The following is a 9,896-nucleotide window of genomic DNA, read 5'->3' on the forward strand; positions in this document are numbered from 1 at the left end:
ATTCTTCCTTCAATTAAAGTCACAAGAAAACTGGACTTAGTCAGATGAGTCATAATTTATGCAAGATATGATGTGTGTGTGTGTGTGTATGTGTAAGAGTGTGTGTGTATGTGAGTACGTGTGAGAGAGTGTGAGAGAGAGTGTATGCGTATGAAAAAGAATGTGTATGTGTGAGTATGTGTGAGTGTGTGAGAGAGAAAAAGTGTGTATGTGTGAGTGAGTGCATGTCTGAGAGTGTGTCTTTTGAGAGAGAGTGTGTACATGTGTATAGTGCATGTAAGAGAATAAGTGAGAGAGCATGTGTATGAGAGAGAGTGAGTATATGTATGTGTAAGTGTGTGTGTATGTGTGTGTGTGTGTGTGTGTGTGTGTGTGTGTGTGTGTGTGTGTGTGTGTGTGTGTGTGTGTGTGTGTGTTTGAGCTGACATTTGCAGAAACTCCTGTAAAACTCAAGCACAGTGAAAGGGAGTGAGCCAGGGAATTAAAGTCTCTTGGAAAAAGCAAAAAATATCACCCAACAAGATTTCACCATGCGCTGTTAAGTTTGGTTAAACTTAGCGGTGAGGTAAACCAAATAATTAATGGTTTTGTAACCACCAGTCAATCATCTGCATGGTTCAAGACCCAAAATACAGACATCTGCCTGCATAAGAGCATGTTAGACAGCAGTCTTCATACGACTTCCAAAGTCATAGAGACAAATGTTTAGAATGGAAGGACACTCTTGGTCATTCTACCTGGGCAACCATATACACCTCTATGGTTTTCTGAACCTGTATGGACAATAGTAAATTTTTAAGATTCAGGTTCATGTAGGAGTTGTTGTTGTTGTTGCTGTTGCTGCATCCATTATTGCTATTGCTTTAGAGTTTCATTATGTTTGAGACAAGGTCTGAGTATATAACTCTGACTGGCTTAAATATAGTCAGGTTATAGACGAACTTTCCTTGAACTCAGAGATCTACCCCTTGAGTGCTGGACTTAAAGGTGTACCCTACCTGGTCCAGTTTTCATAACAGTCTTGTTGTCTAAAGGTTTTCATATTTAAAATGATGTATTTTCATAGACAGTGTGACCACTTAACAGTAAGTCTAAAATATTAAAATTTTATCTTTTTGTTATTTTTAATAGAATACTCAAAACTTCTTCCTATAATTGTTACATTTTTATTAAATGGTGATAAAAACAACTTTATTGTGAGAAATACAACCAACATTCTCCAGATCAATAAGCTGTTTGCCTTCCATTTGTCTTCCAGCCTGGCAGAAGTACCACTCCACAGATGAAGAGACACAGAACTAGCTTCTTGAAGTGTCTTAAAGGTCTCAGTACAAAGGCCACATGACCACAAGAATGGACTCAACTGTCTGTGTCCCATGGTGCAAGATTTAGGTTACACATGGAAATAGCAGCCTCACCTAAATCCTCTAGGCAGGCCCAGTATCTATAGTGTGCAGGTACAGACTCTGCCAATCTCAGCCTGAAGGCCAAGGAAGACCCTGCTCACAGCTCCGCTGACCACTGCATCATCACATTGTGCTCAAGCGATCCTGTTCACTGCCAGGCAGCAGGTTTGAGGTTTTATTGAGTTTTGGGGAGAAGGGATGCTTGCACTGCCAACCAATCGCCTTTTAACCTGCACAGGTTTGTGTGACTACCTCCTTCATCCTCAAAGCCTTTTATCAGAAGTATAACAGAAGCTTCTAAATTACAGTTCCATTCTACATACCCTGGGTTCCCCAGAAAGACTGACTGAAAATAAAATTACAGCTTTGGGGCTCTTCACGTGCTTCACAAATAAGCGACCTCGGTCTGTCATTCAAGCTGTTCATCAGTGTGTGGTACCTCCATCCCTGCTCAGGGTAGGATGATGCTTCTGACCCTTCAGCTGAGCCCCTATAAGCAAGCAACTTGTTCTGGCCAGTGAATGTTAGCAGAGGGTCACTTCCTAAAGAAAATGTAGAGTCGGAGCTTCTCCACGTTCATTTCCTCACCTGCCAGGGTGATCAGTCATGGTGTGCATGACAGGTCAATCAGCCCCAACCCTGAATAAAAAGAACAATGCTGTATACAAGATACAGAGGAGGAGGAGGAGGAGGAAAGGAGGGGAGGAGGGGGAAAGGAAGGGAGGAAGGGGAAAGGAGGGGAGGAGGGAGAAAGGAGGAGGAGAAGGAAAAGGGGGGAGAAGTGGAGGGGGAGGAAGAAAGGGAGGGGGAAAAGGTAAGGGGGGAGAAAAGGAGGAGGAAAGGAGGGGAGGAGGAAAAGGAGAGGGAGAAGAAGAAGAAAGGAAGGAAGGAAGGAAGGAAGGAAGGAAGGAAGGAAGGAAGGAAGGAAGGAAGGAAGATGTTGCTAAGACCAAGTCCATTAATCAAACAGGGATTCATTCTGAGGCAGCAGACAAACTGGCTGTTATGCACCTGTGTCCTTGAGAGGAACCAGGACGACCCATGGGGGGAGATGATTTGAAGGAAAGGGGGAGCCTCTAAGCATACACAGCATTAAAGACTCTAACCAAGCCAAAAGGCCACACTATGTGCCTCTCTCTCACTTCCAAGAGTGTGAGGCCTGAGCTCAGCACATGCATAGGAAGAGAAAATTCAAATACCCAATATCTGATTGATTTCCTGTGTTTAAAAAAAAATCATAGGGGATGTTTGGGGGGGTCTGAAATGTATATTTGTGCATTGTGCTCAAACACAGACTTGTAAACTTGGTCACACGTAATATCCCTACAACCTGCACACCCCTTCAAAACCCCGTGACTCTGGAAGATTTCCTTCCTTGTTGCGGAAAAGAAATGCTTGAGTTTCTCGTTTAAGTAAAGAGAGAAAAAAAAAACCGTCGATTTTCAAATTGCTTTTGAACTGGTGAGTCAAGGAGGAAGGGATGACGTCATATGTTAGCCTGCAATCCCTGTGTGGTTCTCTGGGCTCCCTGGAGCCCTCAAACTCAGCACTCTCCGCAGTTCCCTTGGCAGACACCGCTCCCCGGGTTCCATCCTTTCTTCGTTGGCTTCTTCCCAGCCACAAGCCAGCCGCCTGGCTAGCAGGGGATAAAGCAGGAAGTCTGACAGCTTAAGCTAGCTGCAGGACCCCTAGTGTTTTCCCCTCTCCGTGTCCTGGCCTGGTTCCCCAGAAGTCCAAACACACGCACAGAGCCCCATTGTTGCCGCCTTCCCCGGCCCACTGATCCTAATATGGAATGCAGCAGGAAACCCACGATTTCCTGACACTCGGCAAGCTGGAGGAAGCGAGGGGGGGAAACTCCGTTTAAAAGCCCTTCTCTCCTCCATATTAGTTGTGTGGTGGAAAACCGGGCAGGAGTTCTCCAAATCCCACCGTGACATCAGCCAGGCTGGGGATGAGGAGGGTAGAGTGAGACTCTCATGGGCTGCTGAGATTTCTAGACTGCCAGGAAGTCCCGGGAAGTCTGTGGACATGAGAGTTTCTTAACTCCAGCTCTACTCCTAACTCCACTTCTCCGTTGGGATTGGGAGAAAGGGACAGACCCTTTTCATCCCTCCTCCCAAGAGTGCCTTCCTTCTCCAGCATGGTGAGCGGCGGGGCTCGCCTGTGTCTGGGTTGTGCCTGGGAGAGCCGGGCCAGCCAGAGTCAGGCCGCCTGAGCTCCAGCCTGGGGCCGGTGCCACCGCTCCATGCACTGCAGAAGCCCCAGCAGCTGCTGCGAGAGCCGCCAACATGAGCTGCAGAGAGGGGACCGACAGCAGCTGTGGCTGCAATGGACGCGATGAGAACAGAATCCTGAAGTGCGTGGTGGTCGGGGACGGCGCGGTGGGGAAGACCTGCCTGCTGATGAGCTACGCCAACGACGCCTTCCCGGAGGAATACGTGCCCACTGTGTTTGACCACTACGCAGGTAGGAAAGCGTGGGGACCAACTCCATCTAGATGAGCAGCGGGGTTCCGGGCACAGCTAGCTACCGTTCAGAGGGATCTGGCTTTAGCCAGAAAGTCACAGAGTGATGTGGACCTGGCAGGTACCAGGTAACTCAGTCAAGAATGGTGCTGGGATCTTGCGGAGACCCTGTTACATCCATTCACATGCTTCTCCTATTGAAACAAACGTGCAGTCCTGGGAAAACATCCTCCAGACCTCGGGGAGAGAAATGTTTCTCAACATTTTTGCCTAAACTTTCTTCAACTTTTCACGGTGATTATTTTTTGAAATGTAGTGTAATTGCAAAATATTCCATTTAAAAAAAAAATCACCGCTAGACACATGGAAATTGTTCTACTCTCTAAACTTTTTCTACTTCATGCTAGTCATGACCAAACGGCTAATAGAACCAGCCTATAAAACCTTCTCTTTTTTTCTGGATTACATGGGGCTTAAATTTTGTACTTTCACTCTTCTGGGATGGTAGATAAGGACAACAGTATCCCAAGCTTTTAAATACTGAGTGGGAAATTAAGTAAAAGATGGCTATTTTTTTTTAAAGTAAAAAATTCAAATGCAATTAAATCGTTTTCAAGTATGTCCTGAAAAGACAAATTTGAGTATCTAGTATTTTAAACCGTGATCGCCCCGATGCTGTAGTCACAACCTAATCTTTTCAGGGGACTTTTAGAATTCGAGGGTTTGAAGGTTTGTGATGGTGTCAGTCAGCATCACGCCTTGTTTCTTGATGTAGCTGCCACCCCTACGTTTCCCCTATGTGAACTGACTGCCTTGGGTTCACTGTGGCCTCAGGTTTATAACGTTTTTGAACACTTCGATCGATCGCCCTTGAGTTCAGAGATCTGGGGTCTGGTGGAAGGAAAATGTCTCTCTCTTCACCTTGGCTTGGATCAGGATCAGCTTAAAGGAAGCTGCTCACAGGAAGCCGGCCTGGATCTCTGCTGTATGGCCATTTGAAATCCTCCCTCCATAGGAATCCTCTCTGGAGTGCTCCCCCCCACCCCACATCTTCCCTTCCTTTTAAGTGGACATATTTTCAGCAGTGGTACACAGCTGACAGGGGAGGGATTCGCGGCTGGGAAGGGGGTCCATTTCCTATCAGGTCTTTCTCTCTGTAGAAATTACCTATAAATTTGAAGACCAAATCTCCTGAGCTTTTCTGAAAACATAGTGAGTTTGGCCAGGGAAGAACTTTTTAATGAGAATGCAACAAGACAAAAACAGGTTTATCATGAGGAAAAAGAAAAAGTTGTAAAGTAGGGACTCTAATTCCGATCCTGAAAACATCATAGCAGAAATTATTTCTCCTGTGTCTTCTTCATGCTAGACAGGAAGGTGGCAAGTACTTTATTTCAGGAACTTTCTGATCAAAGACAGAACTGAAAATCTACTGAAAGGAAAGGCTCTTAGTGCCTGGGAGATTATGTCTCCGGATACCCATCCTTCGGGTGAGCCAATCGAAGTGGTATTGGGAAGAAAGACAAAACCATCTTTGGAAATAAAGCTAGCCTATGATGGTAAAAAAAAAAAAAAAAAAAAAAAATAGAGGTCAAGCTGGACTTTGCTGGCTCTGAGTTACTTTATATTTCAATTATATGCACACTGGCTGGTGGTTGAGCACCAAAACCTCTCAGAGAAGCTTTAATACTTGAGTTTTTCAGGAACTAAACTGTATTATTTTAGCTTCCAAGAAATCACAGCCTGGAAACACAGAGCAGTACACAGTAGACATTCCTGAACATGGTGACTTCCGTTTATTCTGTATACTTCTTTCATACCTGAGATCTCACGTGCTATCCATGTGGTTAAAGCGGGGAAAGACATGAGCCACACTCACACGAGAGACTCTTGAGTGCTGATTTCCATCCCAAGGACCCCACCCTGCTCATACTTGCTCTGGCCGAGCATCAGCCTGTGGGCGGCCATCGGGGAGCAGATCAATTCTAAAATAACCAAACGCCCCCTTTCACATCTGGATCCAGTTTTCAGTTCCCTGGGTCCTACTGACCCACTCTGATAGAACAACAGGAAACACATCTGCCATGTCTTTTGAAAAGTGCAGTTGAAATCAAAGACAGCCTGTCTCTTGAAGATGGTTCATTAATGATGGTCCATCCCAGGAAAGTATGTAATGTAGTAGGACCACCACATGATCTAGCTCTAATACCACCTCCTCTGTCATTTACTCTGTGGCCTTGAGAAAGTTACTTAACCTCTCTGTGCCTCAGTTCTGAAAGGTAAAACCAGGGACAGTAAAGATATTGGAATTGTTTTTAGAAGTGAAATGAATTCATATGTGTAAAGTTCTAGACCCCAGCACACAATGTTAGATGTGGGGTCACATATCACATCAAAGTCTATACAACTACACACAGTGATTGTATCAAATTAAAATGTTACTAAAAGAGAAGAACTGCAACGGGAGATAGAGGAGTATACTGTAATGAAAGTACAGTGCAGGATAGGATGTATTGTTGTCCTTATAAAACAGCCATCATGGCGGTAAGAACTGATGGCCCTAGCTACAGTAGTCATAGGATGTTAACTTAAGAGGTAAAATACAAAAGTGATAGCAGAAAAAAAAAAAAACTGTAAAAAAAAAAAAAAAAAGTTGCGGTTTTATTACTCTTGATTGACCTGTCCTTCCAACCTACCAGAATCCTGAACTACCAGAATCCAAAAAGCATACCAGTATACTGTCTGTATGGCGTTCCTGAATTGTCTGAGGAGGGTCCTTGATCTGTGTCCAGTCACCTCCAGAAATGTGTTTACATCTCTAGGCACAGTCTGTACCACCCTGTCATGTTTTACTTCCTTACTCCCACCCCAACCCCTTCTGTGCTAAGACTCCTTAAAGGAAGGTCATTTCTTGCTACATCTAGCTGGCATCTTGCCCCAGAGATACTTTGATGGTTCGTGACTCTCCTTAAAACACATTCCTAGCTTGGCTTCTGGAACACTTCCTCCCTTTACTGTCCCACACCCTGGCAATGCTCTCCATCTCCTCTGTGCCTCCTCCATCTCTCAGGGACTGAGTGGTAACAGTTCAGTGGTCAGTCCCTTGGCTCACTCACCTCTCCAGCGAACCTTGGAACCTGGGTGTCAGTATCTCCTTTCACAGCTTTAGATGCCATTGATATACCACCAATTTCATATTTACATCTGCCCCCCACAGCCTCAGAACACTCGTCTGTATAACTGCACTCATCCATTTATGCATCTAACAGGCCTCTCCAGCCAATGCTTCTTCACGTCTCCCATCCACTCTTCCACCTCTCTTCCTCTCCACGTAAGATCACTGCTGGTTTCTTCTGCCCAGTGACTGAGAACAAGCACCAAGGTCACCCATGACCCCTTGCTCCCTTTGGTCCCTCCTCTTCCCTCTCCATTCAAACCATTAGTTATTATCCCTTGCTCGTACATATGAGCTCAGCATTCACAATTAACCAAGAACCAACCCCTGCCACTTGTCACGACATTTTATAGCCGTTTTCTCCTATCCACACCACCGTCATCTCTCACCCACACTAGCAGAGTGGCCTCCCAACTCCCTCTTCTAACCCTGCCCGCTGTGAGTCTCCACCTAGCTGGCACAGAGCCATCCACAGTCCCAGCTCCCCCATCCTTTGCCACAGTGTGCAAGGTCCTCTATGACTTTGTCCCTGTTTTCTCTCCTCTCATCCTCTAGCAATTTTCTCCAGTATTTCGTCTGTAACCACAGTAGCCATCTTACTATTTCTCATGGAAGACTCCTTAAATACTTGGCATTCACTCTTACCCTGACCTGACACTCCCTGCCCAGATCTGACACAGTATTAATTGGCCACATAATTTAAACCGTGTGTCTGTGCCTGTGTGCCCCCCTACACACACCCATACTCACACATGGACATGTGCAAATAAACACACACATACACATGAGAGAGAGAGAGAGAGAGAGAGAGAGAGAGAGAGAGAGAGAACTCTTTTTCTGCTAAACCATCCTTGGCCATATTTAATACTACTTAATGGTTTCTGTTTATTTCCTACCTTCAGCTTCTCAAAACAGAGCTTGGGATTTATTAGACTCTCAGTAGACAGTCACTGAGTGACCTGATTCTAAGCATTTACCTTCTTGTTCTCTCCAACATTCGAGTCACCTCTAGTCTACTAAAGCTTTGGTTTACAGTGCTAAAGGCACGGTTCTGTAGTGGAAGCCTTGCCACACATGCTCAGGCCTCAGGTCCTGATCTTGTACTTGATCCCCAGCACTGAAAAAAAATAAAACTTTGACAAATATATAATGCCAGTCTAATATATATATATATAAGAATGAACATATGAAACTATTTGTTAGGTATATTCTATCTTGCAGGTTTTTTGTTTTGTTTTGTTTTATATTCTATACAATCATCTCTTCTACTGTAGCCATAATACAGTAATAATTATCTTGACCTCAGTGGACATTGTGACAACTATTGAATAGTGTCACTCTACAGTGTATAAACGTCATCTGATTTCCTCTATCTGTGTTACACTCAAAGCTAGACTGCATTTTGTGTAACCCACTCAAACAGTTGTACTTCTTATAAACAGAGCATATGCAAGAATAAGCCAAGTTCCACTGAGGGTCAGGACTGCAGAGTTGGAGCATCAGGATAAAGGTACAAAGGGTAAAGGGTGTATGTTATGAGGCTCTAAAAGCACCATTGGACACAGCTTCCGAAGCCCATCCAAGGATTCCTTAAAATCCCCTAACAGCCTCTGGGCTGCTGAGTTTAGCATACAAAAGCATATCTTCCTGTTCTTCAATTTTGTGACCAACCCCTTACTGATAAAATATCCATTAACATTTCATATAGCATCAGAATAAAACTTGCATCTGAGTTAAATTGGATTGTACGCTGTTAGGCAGTCTATGTAGCCATCTCCAGTTGAAGCACGTCTCCACAGACTTCACCATTTGTATCATGCTCTGTACTGAAGTGCATCCTGTCTGAAGGGTCTCTCTCCTAACACACATCCTAGGGCTCTGTCATCAGAAGTCACTCTGTTTGGGAAGCCACTTTAAGCCAGTGTTTGCAAACTCGGGCCGCCTGTGCAGGAAGTTAACACAATTCATGGAAAGAGGAAAATCCAGTTACTCTGTCAGCCTTGTGAGATATAAAAGGAAGTTGTTTTCACAGAGAACTGAAATCTGGTTCTAACTTTTTCCACCAAACTGAATGGTAGTTGGCTCAAGGTAGACTCAGGGGCAGCCATAACAACTGGAATAGCCAGTGGAAACGAGGCCAAATCCACAGAGGTAAGAGAAATAATAAACTGAAGAAACATTCAGTGTTAGGCCTACAGAGAGTTTCCACAGGGACTGGAGATATAACTCCATGGTAGAGTGCTTGTCTATCACTAAGCTTGATCCAGACACTATGAAAATAAAAAATAAAGACTTGTAACATAGTTCTGTCCTACAGGAAAATCTATTCTGGAATATCTCTTTCACTCTTTATAAAAACGTTCATAGGCGCGCGAAAGAAAGAATGGGCTCATTTCTTGGAAAGAAAACAAACCTAAAGCAACCTTCACAAGGCTATGAAATAAACCACTGGATACTTTCTTTTTATAGATAAATAGCTAAAATTTATTTTACAGAAGAAAATGATCTCTTCGCTTCAGCACAGACCTTCTATCCTGCTGTTAGTTCTTCTAGTGACCAGCTCCCTCCTAAAGCTCTCTAGGGACCTAACAAAAGTCCCTTCATTCTAAGTTTCTGGACTAATATCCTCTTATCAATGAGTGCATATCTAGTGACTTCTTTTGTGATTGGGTTACCTCACTAAGGATGATATCCTCCAGATACATCCATTTGCCCAAGAATTGCAAAATAGAAGAAAACCAAGAAGGATGACCATTGGGTGGATACTTCATTCCTCCTTAGAATAAGGAACAAAATACTCATGAAAGGATATAGGTACAGAGACAAAATTTAGAGCTAAGATGAAAG

The 9,896-nt window shown here is 44.1% G+C and overlaps 1 protein-coding gene across 2 annotated transcripts in view; it reads left to right on the plus strand.

Annotated features, from left to right (window-relative positions):
- Nucleotides 1-3,142: 3,142 nt before the first annotated feature.
- Nucleotides 3,143-9,896, plus strand: part of Rhoj (ras homolog family member J) — a 79,962-nt gene continuing 73,208 nt past the window's right edge. For both annotated transcript variants that reach the window (XM_021201875.2, XM_029540919.1), the window contains exon 1: nucleotides 3,143-3,875. In XM_021201875.2, the coding sequence (XP_021057534.1) occupies nucleotides 3,698-3,875 (178 nt within the window). In that variant the 5' untranslated portion in view covers nucleotides 3,143-3,697. The remainder of the gene's footprint in view (nucleotides 3,876-9,896) is intronic.

This window comes from Mus pahari, chromosome 7 (genome assembly GCF_900095145.1).
Source record: "Mus pahari chromosome 7, PAHARI_EIJ_v1.1, whole genome shotgun sequence".
NCBI classification, from domain to species: Eukaryota; Metazoa; Chordata; class Mammalia; order Rodentia; family Muridae; genus Mus; species Mus pahari.